Source organism: Teleopsis dalmanni, chromosome 2, assembly GCF_002237135.1.
Source record: "Teleopsis dalmanni isolate 2A chromosome 2, ASM223713v2, whole genome shotgun sequence".
Classification (NCBI taxonomy): domain Eukaryota; kingdom Metazoa; phylum Arthropoda; class Insecta; order Diptera; family Diopsidae; genus Teleopsis; species Teleopsis dalmanni.
Genome location: NC_051847.1, coordinates 69274183 through 69297422, shown reverse-complemented (window position 1 = coordinate 69297422; position 23240 = coordinate 69274183). Strand labels below are relative to the sequence as shown.

Here is a 23240-nt window from a genome sequence, read left to right as displayed (position 1 = left end):
ACGGACAGTTTTGGTAATTTTATTAGTAGTTATTTATTATGTTGTGTTTGTGGGTGTATATATTATAAGCAAATATTTTGGAACAACTTTCTTATTAGTTACAAAACATAAGTATAAATTTGCACTTACCTCAAATGAGCCATTAGTGTTGTCAATGGAAGCACGCGCTTGAAAAAGTCCTTCTAACATCATGTAATCATTTTCTTCGCATTCCTTAAGGTGTTGTTTTTCCAACATAGCAGCAAACTCTGCTTTGGACATTTCAGTTTTGGGCCGATCCAATGAAGCTACAATTTATATAAAAGAAAAAAATACAATAAATTTTCAAATGAGTAAATAAACAAATAAAGGACAAAAATAAAAAAAAATTATGTAGTGTTGTCAGTCAATATGTCAAGACGTGGGTTTATGTTCTTGTATTCAAAAGCTATGGCTTATCTGTCGGTGTAGTTCACGTTTCTGCCTGGATGTTTGTTGTGTGAAAACAACACTGAAACGTGATTGAAATATGAGCCCATCTATTTTTCATGCCCGCTCAGGGATGCGGAAGGCGTTCTTGCAACGAAAAAATAATACCTCGGTTGTCATTGTTACACTTTAATAAATTTAAGCCCATTGGTTTTATGAATCTGATTTGGTTACATCAAACTGAATTGTTTAATGTTCTTAAATTGTAACAATAAAAAATTTGCAATAAAAAAAAAAATTCATATGTTATGTACATTTTAATTTGTAAGTTTGAATCTACATTATTGTAAATATTTTCAAATTTATATACAATTTTATCTGTTAGTTTATGGATTACAGCTTAATTGATAGTTTATGAAAAAAATAGCAATTGTAAACAATTGAAATGAAAAAATATTTACTCAACAAGTTTTCAGGGTCTAAGTTGCATGCAAAATTAAATCAAATGAAATTAAATGCATATTAAATACTAATTTTTTTTTTATTGGAATTTAATTGATTGATTGGTTTTTTATATTGTAAACGATTATTAAGAGCAATTCAAAGAAAACTTTGTGCAATAATATCTCTTCGACCTTTACATTGATCAAAAATCAATTGCAGACATTGATACTTAGTATCTGCAGTGATTGAAATATTTATGAAATATTAGCATGATTTTCTTAAAAGTAAATATTATAACTAGCAACTGTTATAATATGCTTAATAAAATATTAATTAAAATTGATAAATATATATATATATATATATATATTAAAATATTAAGTTTTAAATTATTACATAAAATTAAAATAAGTTTATTAAGATAATATTTTACCGTTTAGAACCATCGGTTATAAAATGAATTTTATACGTTATCGCTTAAAAAATATGGTTAGAAGTTGAACACTTCTATACTTTAAAATTTAAAAAGAATTGTGTTAATAAAACATTGTTTATGTTATGTGGATTTGAGCAACGACCACCAAATACTGTAGAGATAGAGCATAAAAATATTTTATGGACTAACGAAATTAACCATAAGAGTCAAAATTTTTAAATTAAATAGAATTTTAAATGCGAAAACATAGTGTTTCTTAACATTATTTGTAGTACACTGCACTTAAAACTTTAAAAAATTTAAGACACTTTTCTAAGTACCATTAATAAAAAGCCTTTCGAGAGGTAAGCAAATCAGTCGATTATTCGTCCCTTTTCAAATGATAAGAGAAGAACTATATCCTTCACCTTTCCTATAAACAATCTTCTTTTTTTTGCATTAAGACTACTATATAAGCACAAAGGAGATCAATCATTTGAATGAACAACTCTAAATTCAATTGAAATTATGACCCTGACCAGAATAACTTGGAATAATGAAACAGAAATGCTTCAACACATCGACTTTCTAAGACTTGAAAAAATTTTAAAGTCTCTCTCACCAAACATTCATAAGTGTTAAAAAAATTAAGTAGATGTATAGAGTGAGTATCCCCTCTCAAACAAATAAATAATAACTGTTTTCTTTACCTTTCCCATAAACAACCCCTTTTACACATATATCCCTATCTATATTACGTCGTCAAGTATGTAAATGGCTTTTTAGTCGCCATTGTTCCAAAGTTAACAATGTCAATTAAAGTATAAGTTCAAACTGTCATTCAAGACAATTGTTTCTGTATCCTGTGGGGGCTAACGTCCAACATAAAGAAATACTGTTCTTATAGTATTTAATAGGAACAAAAACTAATCTACAACTTTCCAAAAAAAACTTAATACGTATCTATTAATATTTGAAGCATGAAGTTAGTTTAAAATATTTATTCTTGTTCTCGATATTTTCAAAATATAGGGATCTATAATATATTATATTAATTAGTATATTATATATTAATATATATCATATTAATACCTTAATTTTGTATTTTATATAGTGGTGCTATCGCATAACAAAGCAGAATTTTTCTATATTTTTTATAAAGTTTGATGACGAATGCAAGTAAAATAATCAGTGATCAACTAACCTTAACGTTAATAAAGAAATCACTAAGGTATAATATATCTTAGCTTAAATCTGCAATCTCTTTTTCTTAAAAAAACCTAGGTGACTAGGCAATATCGGACTAAAACTTAAGTTTTAGGAAGTTAAAATTTCTTTATTTTAATAAAGATACTAATATCGTGCCTTCCACAAATTTGCTAGATATAAATAGATAAGCATTTTTATATTAGACATTATTTCATAAATTCTTCTTCTCCTCGTTCAAAATGAGAGTTTTTATTAATAATATAATAATATTGAATGATTCTAGCAAATATTTTATGTATCTCTTCTTTGAAGAGAATATGAAAGAATTTAGAAAAGGGTGTCTAAGATTAAAGTATTTATCTATTTATTATTAGTAGTTTTGTTAAAGACACAAAAATCGTGACCTATTTATTAACTCAATAAAGCTCCAATCTTCGATCTTTAATTTGTTTTTCCCAAAAATCTACGAGTCTGCAAATAACATTGCATTTTTGAGGTAAGTAGACCTAAATTAACTTAAATTTGTAGCGGTTGTTGTTTATATTCATATATTTTCGGTTTAATAAATTTTTTATATTTCAAGAATCGATCTGCAAAATGTTCTCAAATGCTTAAGAAATAGCATCAAAACATTTCAGTATACAATTATATTATCAAACAGTCACTTTTCAAGTCTCATAGTAGTACAGATCTCATTAATGGTGAAAAGTATTATAATTATATTATGATAATGGTGTCTTTGATGAAATATATATTATACTATACATAATTATTTCACCAAAATATGATCCTTAATTTCAGAGATAGGAATGAAGCTTTATTCGGTTTTATTTATTGGAGTTATTATAGAAGTAATTAATAAAAATATTTTTATATTTTATATTAAATATTTTGGGTAAGATAAAGTACTGAAATCACTGTTCGTGATGCGTTTTCCGATCACTAGTGCGGTGCAAGATGATTCCGAATCGGGAAAGGCTGAAGGTGCCACTATTGACCGAACGATATATTTAGTTTTGTTCGTCGCTGCCTTACACCATTGCATACGAAGGATATTCTACAATAGTTTTCCGACTTTCCTCCACTACCTTATATTCTCACAAGTTTGGCTATATAATTTCTTGCGGTATAGCTAAGATAGTAGCTGAAGTATGAAGTAAGTTAACGGGAATACCCCAGCAAGGTGAAAGTTTTATGCTTTTATCAATAACGGTAATGCTATCTAATTCAGCTATATAGTAAATTGACTACATAATAATTAAAATAGTACTAAGCGCGCTACACGATTATTATTATTATTGTGAAAAGGGGTAGTGCACTGCGACCCAAAAGATCTATTGTGCCCCTTAGTCGGATTAGAGTGTTTCTCCAAGTTCCATTTCTTTAATGAAAGACAGTATAGACCCTACTTTTCCTAGTCTGGAATCCTTATGATTCATGAATTACCCTCCCAGGTGTTTCTTCCACTTGTGCATCAGTGACGGACACTCTCCAAGCACATAGTACGCAGTTTTTCTCTCTTCTCTACAGTATCTGCAGTCTGAGTTGGATTGAATTCTTAATTTCGTTATTGATTGTGCTATGCAATCTTTGAAGCGTTTTAGGATATAAGTGCCTAAAAGCATTTTCGAGTTCTCTTTCTTTTTCCTTTGCGTCGTTCATAAGAATGGAGACAGTTTCTTTGCCTAGTCCACAGAAAGATTCTAGACATATCATTATTGAAGCCGCAACTCTTCTTGCAAGTTTGTGTGCCATCGCTACACGATGTAAAACTATATATACAAAAAACCACCCAATAGAGTGAAGTTTAAAAAAATCGTTCCGGGTTTATGCCACACTAGGGAAAATAAAAACTAATAAGAACAAGAAATAATACAATTTTTTACTTATTTACAAGTTAGCTTTGACTTTCTGTATTAGTTTAAGCAACAACATGATGAATTGAACATTATGACCTCCATATACTATAAGTGTTAGTTTAAAGGTTACGATTATTTGTAATAAAATATATACAAATTTGTGTGTATATACAAGATAGTGTAGTGTATAAGTTATTTGTGTATATTTTTCGTTGAAATTTATTTTCTAAAACTGTATGTACAATTGTTTAATATTCAAAATAAAAATAGCTCCAAGCTGCACTTACCTTTATTGCTCTGAAGTGATGCTGTTGGCGATGCTATCATATGACACACACTCTCCAGTTCATCCGTAATGGACGTGTATTCTGTGTGAAGCCTCAGTAGTATATTTCTGGAAGGTTTCGCATGCAGTACTGTTTTGCCTATGTGCATTTCAGACACCGATAAACGCCAAGTGGAGCATAGTTTTGTTAAAGGAGCGAAAAAAAAAACCAAACGAAAAAAATAATATATTTTTTTTACAAAAAACAAAACAGGAGAAAATATTATGAAAAAAAATTGTTAAAAATAACCCGAGTGCATATGAAAGTTAAGTAAAAAATATAAAAAAAATTAAACATATACAAAAAAGGAGCACATGTTGCATAGCAATTTACAATACAACACAAAGGAAATGTTACACAACACAGAGGGGAAAAGAGGACGTGAGGATGAGTGGATGGATGTACAAGTTCATGGACGAGAAATTTATGAAAGAAAATTCAATTAATTTTCATTAGGACTAGAGTGACACAACAACAAAAAATCCTTTTTCATTTTTAATTACAAAATTACGAATGTGGATGGATTAGAATGAAGTTGGGCCTTAGGAGCACAAGGAAAAAGACTTCTCATGTTACTTTGGAATTTGTAGGACCATTGCCAATGTTGGTACGAGGTATAAGGTGACATATATATGTGATGAAATGTTAACATACCAGTTGCTTGCTCCTTATCGCTTTCAGGCTCAGATTGTGTCAAACTCATTTGTCGACGTGTGAGTGGCAATTGATTAAGGCTTATGTGAGAGCGTGCAATATCTGCAGTAATTGAACAAGTTTCCGAATTGCGACGACAAAGTGAAACTGTACGTTGACGCATAGCACGGTGTTTGGCAGCTGGTAAAGAAAAACAAAAATAACCAGAAGTTTAAACAAATCAGTAACAGCAAATAGGTATTTAAATAGCATACCTTCAAAATTGATGTCAGGTGCTGTTTCATCAGAGTTCTCACCTACTAAAGTTTGTTCATCATCATTACCTAATGGTGTCAACGTATCTTTACTTTCGGTACTAGCGCCTGTATCCTGTCGCACAGTAACATATGGTGTACGTTTAATAGTCTCACAGGTGGAGGGACGTTGAGATAGAGGTAGAAACATATCGGAGTCAGATTCAGATTGCATAGAAATTTTACGCACAACCGGTTCATTTAATGCTTCACGTGATTTTACCATTTCATCTGTTTCCTCTGGCACTGGCACCACCTCAAAATGTGTTCCCTCATCGAAGATGTACGCATCAGGACGTACCTCAGTTAATGAACGGTTAAAACGCCGACGATTAGTTACCTGTATATGATGTAAAACATAAAAATTAAATACAAATTATAAGAAAAAAAATATAAAAATGTGAATTTTATGCAAATTCTGAAAACAAAATCTTCCACAAAAATAATGAACCTAAGAAAATTCACAAGGATGATTGCATATAATGACAGAAAGAAAACAAAAGTAAAAAGACGCTTCACCTGCAAATTATGTGTTGCATTAGTTTCGTTATCTGATACGGAAATCGTGCGCACACGTTGCAAATCGACTGGAATATTCATGTTGGATAGGTGCACATCATCCTGGCCAGTGATATGCATTGCCATAAATCTATGTATGACGGCCAAGTGTGATAGTATCTGTTCTGACGATTCTTCCATCTTACGCAAGCGAAATTCGATGCTCTATAAGAAAAAAGAAAATACGTATATTCAAAATGGAATATAAAATAAAATATAATTCCTCATTTTAATGAGGAAAAAATAATGCTACAAATGCAACTAAAGCAATTGAGTAATATAAAGTGAAAAGTTCTTAATTATATAAATAAAATGATACGGTAGTTTTTAAGAAATAAAATAGGAATATGCAAAATATATGCAATAATGATGTCTCAAGAGTTATAAATCTGTGTAAAAATCAGCCAGTACTGCGGCCAGAAGAGTCTTATTGTACCAATTTCACTATTGATTACACAAAGCTCTTTAAAGCTTTGTGAACAAAATCTAGAACTGAATCTAGAGAAGAGCTCTTAATCTGCTCTGGTGAAAGGAATTTCATATGAAAGAGGTTTCTTCTGAGTGTTATTAAAGCTTGACAGTCACAAAAAATGTGCATGGTCGTTTTCTCATCTTCGAGGCATAGTCTGCATTCCGAGTTAGCAGACAATGGTAGTTTATGAAGGTGATATTATCAGTGCTTTGCTTTGTCTGAGTCCTAGAAAGTTTACCCAGTATTCCAGCCGCATTTGATTTTCCTTTTCCTTGATAATCTGTTTTGTACTGGCCCAGTTTATTGCACAAAAGGGTTGAGGGCCTATAAAAGCAGTTTTTGATGCAGTTTTGGCTAGCTCATCAGCTTTTTCATTTCCCAAAACTCCCCTGTGGCCCGGAACCCAGTAAAGGCTTACCTTATTTCGAGCTGCAAATGATTGCAAGAGCTCGTAACACTTTAGGACCTGTTTTGAATCTTAAATCTTAAAATCTTAAAATAGTTAGTGCATATTAATATATGCTTTCTTGTAAAATAAAATATAGATATAAGGTAAAATTATTAATTTAAATTTGATTAAAAAATACAACTGGGATAATCATAAAGTATCAGTATTTAGTACTAATTTTTTTGGATCAAACCACACGCATTTCATTCGCCATGAATATCACAGTTACCCAATTCGTGACATAAAAAAAAATTGCATTTCCTATTTTATTTTAAATGATTAATATATTTTTTTCGTTTGTTAAGAAATGCTTTTTTCTGGTATCCATTGATTACTTGAACATCAGCACACTCAAGTGGATTTACTGTCATCCAGTAACAGATTGAACAAGTTGAATGAAATGTCAATAGTATAAGTACTTCTCAACTAGCAGGATTACATTTTTACTTATTTGGAAAAAAAAGTGTACAGTATAAGTAAGAAATTGTCTCTATTGCTGCTCGAGGAGCTTTGTTATATCCAAGGATTGGTAACTGAAACGCATCTTATGAAGGAATAAAGAAAATTTAAAGTAATTTGTTGGAAACTGAATTTTGGTTTGCTCTTCTGAATTGTAACCTAAAAGTATAATAAGCTTAACAAAAGTAAATATAAGACGACTTCAAATACGAGTACATATATATTTACATATACATACATGTATATACATATGCTATTCAATTTGAATGAATGCGAGGTCGTATATAATCACATTTTCTAAAAAGGAAATAGAATAGCAGTAAATTCTGGTATTCGTAATAAATGTATCGAAAAAGCAAAAATTTGCTTCAAAAGTTTAGTGAAATCGATGATATAGATTGAATTTTATAACTTCCGTAACTGAGTAGCTGACTTTAAGAATCTGTAAGAAAACCGAAGTATAATCAAACAAAATCTGCTTTGTTGATTATTTAATTATAATTCCTAGTTCTTTCAAAATATGCATAACTATAATAAGCATATCCGTGTTTATAACGTTTGAGTATTAAATAAGTTTGGTAATTACATCAAGCAGTATAATTTTTATATTAACATATATATAGTGTATTCTTAGATCATTAAATAGGATCAACGGCACAGAAGCTTGAATATGAAAAGCCTGAATTAAAAATAAAAATGCTTTCTTAAAAACACTTCAATTATTATTATCGTTAACTTTATGAAGATCAAATCTTAGGGAAGGAAATTCTAATTTTAAGGTTAAAAATATATTATCTTCCAGGATTTCATTTTTAAAGTAATTTTGACCTTCTAAATTAGTTAATACTTTTCTATGTTGAAAGAATGGTCTACAATTTTGATGACAATACGAAAATAGGTGAATCAAATTTTATTTCCATTTAGGTTAGGTATCGGCAAAACGTTTCACGTAAAACATCTACAGGTCTATTGCATTACTCTAGTGCATTTAATTTACGATATCCTCCGTAGTATTAATTTTATTTTCTATGAAGTTAATATTATATATGTATTATTAATGAAGGCGTTACTTACATCATATTCTATATTTTATTTCAAGAATATCTTTTCAGTTCTATGTGGTACTCTAAAAAGGCTAGTATTATAGTCTTTCATTTTTCTATTGACACATATCACAATATCGCAGATATCACAAATTTGAACTGTAAGTCTCTGTGGTTTACCTATAGGCTAATAACTGGTTACAAAGGATATATATTGCTGATATTACTCAATTTTATTAGTTTGTTAGTTCTAAATGGGTTTCTAGATGGTTAGATTAGCTTAGTCTTAATACAAAAATAAAATTTTTTTGTACCTAATTTGTAGTTTTCACAGGTACTGATTGGTATAGTTGAATAATTGATATAGTGGAACACTGTGGTTTGTATTTTATGCAGATGTCGTAATAGTCACTATTCAAGCGAAAGTTATAACTGTTGTCTATTACTTATTCTGACTTTCCTATTTAGTATTAAACCAAGATAGTTCCCTGTTTTGGGAAATTTAAGTGCCTATTCTTTGACATATATAAATGGTATAGAGGGATAGAGGGTGAAGAGTGAATGGTTGAATAAATGGTTGAACAGCACCATTTTCGTTTTTGCTGCATTCACATTTAAGTCACAAAAGTCCAGAATTACATGATTACCTGACGTGAAGGCTCAACACCATGGTGTGCGTATCGGCATATTACGCCAATAAACACTTCATTAGAATTCTGAGGAAATCCAGAGGTACTAATTGAAACTATACGTTTGGATATAGTTTTTTTTCTTGGTGAGGAGCGAAGCCTACCTAACATCTTTGCTGATCTTTGGGTCACAGCACCCGGTTGGAAAATGCAACTCGACATCAAATGAAAGTAAATAAATATATTCGTTCTACCTATATTTAAGTCACAATGGGAGTTGTGTTTATATGGGGCATTAATGGGTTGTTACGTCAGTTCTAACAGTATAATATTATGTTCCTTCTGAGCTATAAAGAGGAATGACGTTCGAATAGATTAAATACTTGTTAACTTTTTTTAATTTTTTATCTTTTTCTGTTAACTTTTTTCACTTTACTGCCTGGCACTTGCAGTCCAAACAAATTATATACGGACTATAAACTAATTAAATAAAATTCGATTATTTCCAAAGACCACTGATGAAGAGTACTTGGCAATACTCGAAACAGCGTTTTTTCACTTTAGTTAGAATTGTTTTTTAAATATTTTTCACATTTTATCATATTTGAATATAAAACTAAAATTCTTGTTTCGAAAAAAAAAAGAAGAAAGACAAACTTACCTGAACTGTAGCTGTTTGTGCATTCTCTTTTTGATTTATATCTTCTATTTTTTGTGTCATAACTTCAACACGTTCAGTTGTATTTTTAACACGTTCATCTGTCGATTGATTTAATATAATTTCCTGTTCGTGAAAGAATCCTTCAACGCATTCCTCCTCGAAATCATATAAACGCTCCAGGTCATCCTTTTCGAGAAACAATTTAAGTCCATTATCGCGTTGTACCTCCAATCCTGTGCGCATTTATTTGTTTTTATTCATAAATATTGCATTGCGTTGCAAGGGAATATGTTAATTACAATTGATTGAAAGGATAACAGCAACAGAAATTCAAGCGACAACAGCAGCAGCAGCAACAGCAACAGCAACAACAATTGCAGCAACAGTTTACATCAATAGCAATATAAATTGCATAAAGTATTGCATTGTTTACAGCATTGCCCAGGAAGTTGTTTGTTTTCATAAAGGAAGGCAGTCAAGGAATCAGCACACAAAATATATAATTATAAATAAAAAATGAATTTTTATGAAAACAAAATATTTCAATAAAAAATATTAATTCACATTCAATAGCAAAAATCACAATATATACATATATTTTATATATGCGTATATATATATATTATTGTAATATTTTACAAAATTCATATATCACATTGATCGTTGCATTTTTGTTGTTTTTATATACGGGAGTACGTTGTACATTCATTATTATTATATGCATTTTTTTTGTTTATATGAAAAAATATATAAATATAAATCCATAAATATATTATTATTATTATTTATTTATATTAAATAATTGTATTATTATTTTGTAATTATAGTTTGGTATGTTATAACGAAAATAAGCAAAGTAAGCACAAAGAAAAAGAAAATTTTATTGGGTTATTATTTACGAGTGTTAAAATTAAAACTCACAGGGAATAAAATTTAACTTTCTCATCCTTCTCTCACCTTTGGCTTTGCGAACACAGTACTTAAGCAGTGAATAAAAATGACAAAATGCTATGAATGGCGGCGGTAATACTGGCTTTTGTTGATACTCCATGACAACCGTGAAACGCTGAAACATCCAAACCTACAAACCAAAAAAAAAAATCAAATATGTTGGTTTCATTTAATTAAATTGAAAAAATAAAATAGAAAAGATATATTTTTTTATGAATTACAATCAAATTTTGAAGTTAATTAATTGAAATATCATAAGTTAGCAAGTGGCTCTAACCTTCAGATTTAAGAGGGTTCAATTCCACCCACTTGTAGTCTTAAAACTTTATGTAATTAATTAAAACAATATATATTTATACAGACCACTGGTGATAGATATATAACGGTATTCAAAATAGCCGCAATATATGATATATGAGTGATATGCCAAGATCACTTGCATTGACGAGTACCTTTTGATACTCGCTCATATGTACCTCACCCGGCTCCATGACCTCCCCCTGACGTCTCTATTCCTATAACCCTTCCTGAAGATATTGTTCTAGCCTTGAGCTTTAAACCTCCCCAATAGCTGTGCCACTACCTCAATGAGTGAGACCGTAACCTTCACTCCATTCCTCTATATCCGCGGGTTTCGTGCCCCAGTAAACTACCGCTAACCTCGCACCGCTCATCTGCTCTAAAACCACCCCCTTTTCTATAACCCAATTTCTCTAATGTACGCCCTTGCTTTCTGCCTTAGATAAATCTAGTTCGCTAGGTACTAAGTCTATTTCTTGTCCTCTTTCCCCTGATTACTGGAATGAAGTTTTCACAATGCTGTGGAAATCTTCTCCATTCATTCCTAAGAGGTGGTTTAGTGGGTTCAAGTCTCACAAGGTGGCTTCCGATGCTGATTAAACATTTAATACTTATATGCAAATATTTTCGCACTATAACTTACTAACTTCTTTCAAAGTAGAATTTATTCTCAGAGGAAAATGAATTTTTAAACAATTAAAAATTAAAATTTTTTAATAATTAAAGAATAAGATATTTAATTAACTAAAAAATAAAATTTTTTTGCTATAATTCATTATTATCAGTGGCGCATACGATGGGCATTTTGGGGTTCAAAAGAAGTCATTTGACCCCTAGAAGACTTCAAATTATTTCACACTTGATGTAATGTATTTTTTTTAATAATATGTTTTCATAGGAATTTCGAAGTAAATTTCAGAAATACGTACTGTAATGATTCTCTGTACCATCATAGGTACAATTCTCTTTTTTTATATTTAAATAAATTCAAATACAGAATACAATTTATTTTAATTGTTTCATTTACCTGATGTGAAACCGAGTTGACTTCGTTGAAAATATTATTGAAAACAGCAATTAACAGATTTATGAGTAAAATGTTAGCAATCAACAGATACATTGACATTGTTATAGGTGTAACCCAATGACCTAAAAATATTTATTAATTAAAAGTTAGTAAAATTGTCATTTGCAGTTGCAAAAGTTGTCACTTCGCTTACCAGTGACACATGGTGGTTGCCTTGGATCTTCTCCGCAGGGTGGATCTATGTCATCAGCAAAAACTTCACCATACAACATAAAATATGGTTGATAATAAACCTGAAAAAATCATTAAAAATTTTTTTATATAATTTTCGTAAATATGTATTTTAACAACACTTGATAAAAATTACACAGTCATTCACATAAAGTACTGACAAACACTAAAGGACACATAGCAATACAATTACAAGGTAATAAAATGTGTGACAGCTTTTTAAATAATATTGCAAATAATGAATGGAAGTTAAAAATAATGAGATTTCATATAAAATTTTATTTTCGTTCAGAGATTTATTTTTTAATTACATTTAAAACTGTTAATTGCTCAAAGGAGAACCTCATTAGCCATTATAAGAGAATATCACTCGTTGCAGGGATAAAAGGATAAAAAGTAAGTAAAAGTGATACAAAAAAAAAAAAACTAGAAAAAATTATCACTTTTTCGAGAAGAGTATTTAAATCTATTTTAAAACCACCTCTTATTGTAAGGATTATGGTTTTGTAAGGATCAAATTGTTATCTATCATCAAAGCAATATAGATATGTCCTAAGACACAAATAACAAGGAGGCAATTTTTAGTACGAAGGAGGCATTATGCGGTTTAAGTATATTATTTATACTAAAACTTTCGTGAGAATAAAAAGAAGGTTACTTGAAGTGTATGTTTTCAAGTATTTTTTAAGCATTTTTAGTTTTTTGTAAATCCAAAAATTTCTTAAAAACAAAGGAAAAGAACATCATATTACAAGTTTTTATTTACTAAGGAGCATAGCAATTGTTCACCGAAACTCCTAGAATGGCATTATAAATATATTCAATAAATTATTTATGTTTAACATATTAACTTACTAACATGTTTATTTGTAAGGACATCTCAAATATAAACCTTAAAAGGACATATGGCTTCATCTACCGAGCTAATAGGTTTTAAAAATTTATTGTAAATCTTATCTCTAGCTTTGATAAAATAGCTTTTATGCGCTACCTTTAGCGATCTAAAGCAGACGAGATAAATATGTTTAATTCCAAAACAGGTATTTTAGTATTAAAACTACTATTTAAACATATTAAAAAGAATTTATTTGTTAGTATGCGGAAAAACACGTTACTAAACATGTTTTATTTAAAACACAACTAGGTTACATCTTATTAATCCTTATCAAATATAACGTTTTATTATATCTAAAAATTCAGACATATGTTAGTGCAAAATAGGGTAATTATTAAATTTAATTTTTTACAATTTAACCTGATACATAAATTTCTAAATAGTATACAGAATTAAAGAGATTCTTGAAAATTCGAGAAAAGGTCTAGAAAGGTTAATTTTAACATATAACGTTTAAACTTAAAATAAAGTTATTTAATAAACTTATTTAATATTTAACGTTTAAATAAAACAAAAACTCAAATAAAATAACATTATATATTTAAGTTAAGAAAAATATGTTTAGAAAAAATATGTCTAGACAGCTTGCATTTTAAATAGCTATTAGACCATATATTCCTAATGCATTCAGTATACTCCTATAATATAAATAACAAGGATTTATTTTTCATCCGCAATTTTTTAACCTTTAAATAGTTAAACAAGAAATCAGTTTATTTGTTGTTAAATTTTCGTATACCCTATATAACAAAAAGTGTTTAAAAAAAAGGAACCCTTTGGATAAATAAACCATGTAGCTATCTAAACGACATTAAAAGTCAATGCTATAAATAAATAAATATTCCGAGATTTATATTCTAAAACCTGTTTAAGAATAATTTTTAGAATTATTAATTTCGAAAAGTTTGACAGCTGTCAGTGGTTGTAGTAATCAATAGGACTGATGGTCATTGAAGGCGAATTGAAGAAGAAATTACACAAAAGCTACAAAATATTTCGTGACGACCTGTTTTTGCCCTACAATGCCAGGACGAAATGTCCTCAAATTTACCAATGGAACAATTTGTCGTAAACCATATATAGAAGAGTTTAGATGAAAGAACTGCATTACTGTGATGATCACACATACATTCTTAATTTCAATAACGTAACCATCCTATATCATCAACATGTCAGGTTTTAAACTTTAACCAAGAAATCTAGAGATGTTCTTTAGTATATAGCAATTTAATTGACAATAACAAAAAACAAATGATTAAATAATTTTTATTATTAATCATATCAAGTAGTTGTTTCAAAACAAAGGCAGCAATTAAAATTGTGTTTTTTTAAATAAAAATTAACAATTGATAATTAAAATTATTTGTCCATAAAAACAAAAAAATAAAAGATTTTATGATCAATATATAATATCACTAGTGGACTCTGAATTTATCATCGTTTTACATATGCTTTTGTCTAATACAAATAACTCTTGTTATCAAAAATAATTAATATAACTATATATAACATTTTTCAATGGATTTAGAGAAACACTACAGCATAATAATATTTTAATTAAAAAATCGAATCAAGAAGAACTTAAGCTCAACCTTTTATGATGATTTGCACAAACTCAGAAGTCAATAGTTTCTTTTCGGGATTGGTCGCGATTAATATGAAGATAATGGAGCAGTTTACCACAACGAAATTTTGGAGAATCCTATTAGGTCATTGGCAAAAATGATCAAATTTTTAAAAATTTAATGTCTATAACAGCTCGTTACGGGTTTAGGTCTGACATAGCATGTCTCCTTAGGTGCCTTTGCTGCGTGCGCGTTTTCTACAGTCTCTTATATTAAGTGCAGTTAGTGCTCTCTCAACGTGATCACTCCACTGAAGACACAGTCAACCTCTACACTTTCTTTCTAAAACTATTACTTCAAATACTTTTTTCGCTGGAGTAACTTTATTCATTATTACGACATGACTAAGTCAGCTTCGCTATGTATGTCAATTCCCTGAATTATATCAATTTCGTGACTTGCTCGTACAGCTCTTGCTTTATTTGGTTTTGATAATCGTCGTCAACACGAAGTGGACTAAAGATCTTACGAAGAGTTCTGTTCAGTATGATATATGTATACAGATATAAAAGTTAAAAAAAGTAACTTAGAATACGCGACTCTATTAAAATCCGTTGTCAAATTAGCAAGCTCGTAAAAATAAAATACCGTCGATGAATGTAATATTTTCAATAAGTTTTTTTGGTTGGTTCAGAAAAATTATTTTCAATTATAAAAATACCTCATTTTGAATAAAATATTTGAATATTTAATGTGGATACTTTGCATTTTATTAAAAATATTAAGCCATGAGTGATTTTTTTGATGTTCTGCAATTGATTGATTTATAAAAATACATTTTAAAAAAATTTTCTTGAAAAAATGAGACGCAAATATAAGTTCAATACCATTTCGAGTGACTATTTATATATTTCAGAAATATTCTATAATATTCCATTAGAATATTCTATATTAGATTCGATTTCTACTATTAATAAGTTTCTCAGTTTTTATTTATCTTTCTGTACTTTAATATTTTGCATGAAGCGCAATTTTCAGCACTTAATCCATAATATCTGAGAACGTGTAAAAATTATTATCCTACGTGGCATCTGTCTTTTTTAAAAACTATTTGACACTGCGAAAAGATTTTATGATGTTTGCGAATATTAATGAGGACATTTCATAATGCAGTCTTACGTTGAGTTATGAGAAGATTTAAAGAAAAATTAAAATAAACTACAGCATAAAACGCGATTTTACAATTTGCATATCTTGTAAAATATGCAGAGAAAACGCTGATAAAAAAATACAAATAAATTATAGGGGGAATGAACAAACATTTACAACAAACATGCAAAACACCGATACTCATACACCTTGGAAGGAAAAAATCTTTGTTGGGGAATAAACTAACAAACGGGAGATTCAAGAGTGGAAAGAAAATAGAACTTGACATCCGGTAAGAAAGGAGATGAAGAGTTTATGAAGAGATAGTGGTAAATGTTGCTTTATTGTTTTAAATTTTAATGCAAGCAAATTCTTTATAATAGAGTACACACACATTGACTTAATCCAATAATTTTAGAAAGAACGGAAAGAGTTAAGAGAACTTAAATGTATATAGACAACAGCATGCAACACTTGTACCTTGACATTGAAAATACGATTAGATTATTTAAATTAAAATAAATATATTTTTTAAGGATTTCAGGATTTAATTTTCAGAAAACACATATATGACAGAGAAATCGCGGCTTAGGAGAACTAAAAAAGAATATAGTGGTTATGCTGTTAATTATTATTCATTTTCATAGGGTTTATATAAAATTTGTATTGTATGTAATATTATTATTAATACACACATACATATATATATATATATATATATATATATTATTATGTTTCTTTTTTTTGTAATTTACATATAAATATATACGCACAACATCAACGAGTTGTCTTAGAAATTGACATTTGTTTTGTGTTGTTATATCAAACCAGTCTTTACATTTGACAGATTTCCGCTTGCTACACTTATATTTTCAGATTTTTCTAAGATTGGTTCTGTTGCATTGGCTACCGCTGTTGGTGGACGATACCGTTTCGACAGAAGTGCAGCACAAGCTCGACTATTGTGTGAACGACTGTTATGGCTGAGTGCGCTCATAAATCCAGGTGCTACAATGGAACCAGCGATGACCTGCAAATGCGTTTAAAAGGTATGCGTATGTTTGGGTGTGAGGGGCGCAGTGTTGGAATTGTGCGAAATTTATTTATTATTGATGATAAATGCATAAAGTGTTTAATGATAGTTAAAAAAATATAAATAAAAATTAATATAGGCGCACGATTGGTAATGAATGAATAAGAGAATAGAAAAAAAACGAGAATAGCAAAAATATTTCCGGGAAGGAAATACAAAGTGATAAATATTATTTATTTTAATTATTATAATTTAAATTTAGTACTTCTACTAAAATTAATATAAATGTATGTACTCTATTATTAATAAATATAAAAGCCTATATAATATTTGATTTTTTTATAAAATTATTACATAAAAAAGTAATTAACAAATTCATTGTGTAACAATCAAATATATAAAAATTTTAAAAAGAATTCTTAAGCAAGCACAACACACAGACAATTTTCTAACGCTCACAACTTCAAAATTACAGAAAGAATTAAACAAAGCACTCTGAAATCAGTATAAGAACAGTGGTTGAAATATACCATTATCTTTAATACTTATAAAGAAAATATAAGAGATATATTAAAATTATTTAAAGATATTTAATATTACTTTAAAAATCAAATCTTTGCTTTAAAGTAAAAATTATGACGAAAGAAATTATTTTGAATAGAGAAGTTCAGGAAGTATTTAAAGCTATCATAAGAAACAAATGAAATAAACTTTAATCAGTTAATCAGTTATATCAGTTACATCACAATCAATTTTTATTTCAATTTGATATATCTAATTTTTTTCTAATTATATTGTTATTATTATTTATAAAAAAACATTGTAAGTCCATTATATATATATGTTTTTTTAACATCAAGAATAATAATTATTAATTGTTTTTATAAATCATCCAAAAAATTATAATCGAACTGAACATTTTTTTGCAGCATTAAAAAATAATTGTAACATAATTATTTATTAAATAAACAATAAATAATAAAGCATTTTTATTATAAGAATTTCTCAATTAAACGTTACGCATTTAATTTTATTATTCTTGTAATAAAACTGATCATTCTATTGAAATTTTTTTGGATCAAACAGTAAAAGTAATAATAATAGTAAAAAATGTAATTTAAATATTTGGTAAAGTATGAGAAGTATTCAAAATATTTATATAAAAAACCAATTTTTATATAAAAATATTATTTTCAATCATAGAGAAATACTATAATTATAAAATTAGAAATACTATAATAAATTCAAAACATGCAATAGCTATATTAGAAAACAAGAGAGTGTATGGGTATATAGGGTGATCAAACCAGTACTATATATTTTTTAAATGTCAGATTCTCCCCAAATTATAAATATCATTATAAATTTAAATATGTGTATTGTAATTTTTTTGACAAATTTCCGTCACTTCCCAAGGACGACTATTTAACAATTTATTTTAGTTAAGCCAGTAAACTATATATCAGTATGTCATAATTATAACACGATTACTAGTTTTTTGTGTAATTAAACAATTAAACAAAAAAGTATATATATGAACAATATAACATATGTCCTTTGAAAAAATCAACTTATTTAGAGAACTGAACTTACAGAACTTAGAGAGAGCTTAGAGAAATGAATATATATAGCTGTTACTTGAACAGCCTTTCTATAATTATTATGAAAAAAATATGTTATTAAACTATAATCAACAATTAGAAAACCTTAAGCAAAAAAGAAGATAAAAATTAATAAAAAATTTAATTTAATGTTTTTCAGCAGTATTTTTTATTAAGCAATATCATTTAGAACCCACAAAAAATATATTTAAGAAAAATACTGAATTTTTTAATATTTTGATGTGATTTTTTTAGCGCCATGAATAGTTACAAAGCATGTTTGTAAGCCAATTATTAAGTCATTTAATTTTTTATACAACATAATGTATATTTATACATTTAAATTGAATTGAAGACTAGTTGTGTGGAGTGGCAGAATACAACATGAAACTAAGTACAAATGTAAATGCAAAAATTATGTGCAAAAAATAACACGAATTTGCAACAATAACGATGCTTATTCTGACAATGTAGAGGTTTGTGTGCATGCACAAAATTGGGTAGTGCTTTATGTCGATTATAGATATGATGACCAGATTTCTGTTTGTTTGCATGCGTGTCAATTTTAAAACCAAAGCTATTATTCTTATTGTATATAACCATCTCTTGTTCATTTATTTATTTTTTTTGAATGCACCAATTTCACATTTCGAAACTAATATTTTACGAGAATTTAAACACTAGCTGACATTTTTAATTAAATATAAATTTGTTAAGTTTATTTTATAATTTTTATATCATAAAATCTATAAGTATGTAAACTAATAAGTAACACATTTCATATACTATTTCATTACCTATTTCAACAAAACTATAAAATTGGTGCTGGGTGTGTGAGTCAGTACGAAGTATGTGATAATCTAAAAAATATTATAAATTCAGTAATAAAAAAAATGTGCACATTACGGTTATATACAACAAACTACATATGATAAAAATTGTATAAAATATTATAGTCAATAAACGAGTGCATAGGTTGGCTTTACTATAAATATCATAAAATATCTCAATAAGAAAAATGTAACAAATTTTTTTTACATTTAATTTGCACAGTCGTAAAATAGTACGTAAACCAGAGATTTTAAAGTTATGAAAAATTTGAAATGGAAATATGAAATTATATTATTTTAAAGCCAGCATTAATACCAAAGCAAATAACATTGCTGTTCCTACAAGATACATAAAAAAAATGCAAATATACCTGTAAAACATTTTTTATTTTATGTATGTTTAGATAAAACAAAATTTAACATATTTTGTTAAAAAATTGGAAAAAATATTGTATTTGATTATTAAAATAAAAATCCTGTATGTATTTGTGATTGGATATACTCTCTTTTTACGAAGTTTACAGAATACAGTCCGTTTTGGGAAATAAAAATATCAAATTTAATTAAAAATGGTTTATCTGAATTTCAACTAAATACTCAGTATACTAAATACTCAGCGTATACATTGTGTCTGTATTAAAATTATAATTAAATCATGAAAAATATACTCGTCATATAATAGTTTAACAACAAGGTTTTCAGAACTGAATTCTGTTTCTTTATACTTTTAATATGGATTATCTTACTTATTAATATATCTTACTAATAAAATGTTCAGTTGTTACCAAGTTAATTACTAAAAAAGCAATAGGAACATTCACGATGTTGCCTGTGGAGTTCGCTAACAGAGTAATGAGGCAAACACAAAATACATTACGACTACATGTTGTTAATACATTATAGGATTCTTATGTTATCTAGTTACCGAGAATGATTGTCGAGAATAATCATAATATATTTTTTGTTATTTTTGCAATAACATATTTTATTTATTAGTATATGTTCTTCTAACAATAATAGAGTCATTCCAATGCTTTTCAAACCGTTCTTTACATAATTACGAGATAGAATGCCACCACGAATTTATGATAGATTCTAAGCTTTATATATATTTCTTGTAGAAGTATATAAATTATAATAATAAAACAAGCGATAAAATAGTGGCCACGAGTTGAAAAATCTGGCTAATATAGAAGTGAATGAGGAAGCATTTGAAAGTATAACTCTATTAAATTTATACACTACATTTAACGATTCGTTGACTGTCAACATTATTATGACAAAAAAACTACTTTACTCTACGCCAATTTAAATTTTTTCGATTCTTTTAACCTTATTTTCTTTCTAAACTTATTGACGTCACAAATGCTTCACACTTTTGAAATTGTGAACATCATTTTAAGATATTCAATAAATATGTTTGTAACCATGCTAGGAGACTAAATCTCCCTTTCAATTATATCTGCCGCATTTGTGGTGAGTACAATGAAAGTGCCTCCCACCTGCTTTGCTTCTGTCAGGTACATGCACGGCGCCACATTAACATTTTAGGGGCTTTCTTTTTTGAGTATGAATAGCATCATAAGCTTTGTTAAAGGTACCAGATGGTTTTAACCCATGGGTTTTTAATAATACGGTAGCACAATGGACTAAGAGGCCTAAGTGGATCCCCTAACCTAACTTATGGGTGTAGTCTTGATATCGTTAAAGTAATGAAGATTGCCATCTATACTATATTATAGTTACTATTTTTATTGAATAAAGTTGGTTATCAAAAAAATTTCGATGTGCAAACAAAAAAATTTAATGAACTTAGTTCCCATTTACAAATCGCTATAAAAACGAAAAAATTTAAATCATTGCGAAGAGTATAGAAACAGTATGGAAGAGTGTGGGTGAAAAACGGATTAAATATGATAATGAATCACGATTGAGTAAAAACAGATTAAGTCATCAGTGATTCTGTTATACGCTGCCATATTTAAAATGCACCGAATGCAAGTTGTCGAAAATCTCAATTAACGACTCAATTACTTTTTAATACGGATAAAAAGTTATAATAAAAATCTTCTGTTTTAAAGTTACTTACAAGTTTAATAGAAAGTAACAAAATTATAAATTAATAACAAAATTACAAGAAATACTTCTTATACAAGTTCTAGTCAAGACTGCTTATTAATTTTAAGTACTTTACTTATATTTCCAAAAGGATTTTTTTCACTATCTAAAGCGATCACATGATGGCTACATTTTAACAATTGAAGGGTCATTTGTGATGTCACGTTTGTCGTTAATTTCTTTTTTTTTATTAAATCATGGCAACGAAAATAGTTTAGATTGCAACTTTCTGTGTTTGGAGTATATCACTATACGTTTTTAACTATCATCATCTAGTCAAACGATGGATTTGAATGTTACCTGTGATCAATTAAAACAGTGGAAATAAGAAATTATAAAAAATGAAGTCTGAACACATCAAGAGAGAAAGTATTATGCTTAAACATGGTTCATCTTTCATGAGCCGACGAAAAAATTTAAGACCTCGTTTTGAAAGTATTAACATCTATTGCATAGTTCCTATACTGTTTTATCAAATTACACTGTGTGATATTAAATCCCTTTTTTTAATTTTCAAATGTTGTTAGCATAATTTGAGGCTGCTAAGATCAAATCTGAAACCCATATTTCTCATAAGTTTTTGGATCTTTAGCAATAATGTGTTAAACTTTAAAAAATGAAGTTAATTCAAATTTCTCATTTTGATAACTCGAAGGCAAAGTGCCGCCGATATGTGTGGTGTCAAATTCCTTGTGTGGAATTATGCATTTGTTTGTAAACAATGCAATGCGCTTGGAAACAATTAGTGTATTTTTATATACACTGCGCATTTAAATATAGAACCACTTATTATTATATTAATTGCCAATATAACTAACGCATATACATTACAAGATATCAATTGCTAAGATATAAAGGATATAAAGAAAATTATCGTTCATTACTGTCAGTACGTTTAATTAAAAAAAAAGCACGTCGAGAAAGAAAATTCACCTTAGGAAGCGAAGGGAAAACTGCTTAAGATAAAAATATTATTTATATTATTTTTTATTCAGGTGGTAAAATTTTAAAACCTATGTTTTTGAATTTTAAACCGTCAATGACAGAGACTCAAAAGTCTTCCCGAAAAACAGGTTATAATAGTGAGCTCAGCAGATTCGAATCAGCTCCAAACTTTTGAATAATCAAAAAAGAAGAAAAATGTATAAATTTTAATCCGCAGTATTACAAATAGTTTTGATTTCTACAAAATTCTATTGCTGGAATATTGTATCTCTAAAGAAACTGTGATACTTTTTGGATGCATTTTTTTAAATATAACAGAAATTCTACAAAAAAATATATAATGATTTAAGTCGAAGAAGTAAGAAGTAAAACAAAAAAAGAAAAAAAAAATACAGCCAGTATTTGAATATAAGAAATTACTTTTGGGATCGTATATCGTTTTAAACTTATGGATAATAAACGATGACCCAACCTGTTATGTAGTTATTAACGCAAGAGATTTTATACACTGCTTAGTATATTATTAAGAGGTGGTAAAGTTTGTTTTTAATCTTTTGTTTTAAGCTATAAAGTGATAGAAGAAAAAGATTTGAATCGGTTTAATAAGAGGATTAAAAGTAGCTTAAAAAGTTAAGTGTAATTTTTATATCAAACCTTCTTTTTCGGCTTATAAGTCATTTAAAAGATATTAGACACTTTTACATGATAAGTAAGAAA

The 23240-nt window shown here is 28.2% G+C and overlaps 1 protein-coding gene across 1 annotated transcript in view; it reads right to left on the bottom strand.

Annotated features, from left to right (window-relative positions):
* Positions 1–23240, bottom strand: part of LOC119674785 (transient receptor potential cation channel trpm-like) — a 42257-nt gene that overhangs the window by 6649 nt on the left and 12368 nt on the right. Inside the window, exons 2-11 of the mRNA XM_038085940.1 lie at positions 16835–17026; positions 12350–12449; positions 12157–12278; positions 10836–10959; positions 9879–10111; positions 6128–6331; positions 5570–5948; positions 5316–5495; positions 4623–4760; positions 130–287 (exon numbers count right to left, since the gene is read on the bottom strand). Coding sequence (XP_037941868.1) covers positions 130–287; positions 4623–4760; positions 5316–5495; positions 5570–5948; positions 6128–6331; positions 9879–10111; positions 10836–10959; positions 12157–12278; positions 12350–12449; positions 16835–17026 — 1830 coding nt within the window. The remainder of the gene's footprint in view (positions 1–129; positions 288–4622; positions 4761–5315; positions 5496–5569; positions 5949–6127; positions 6332–9878; positions 10112–10835; positions 10960–12156; positions 12279–12349; positions 12450–16834; positions 17027–23240) is intronic.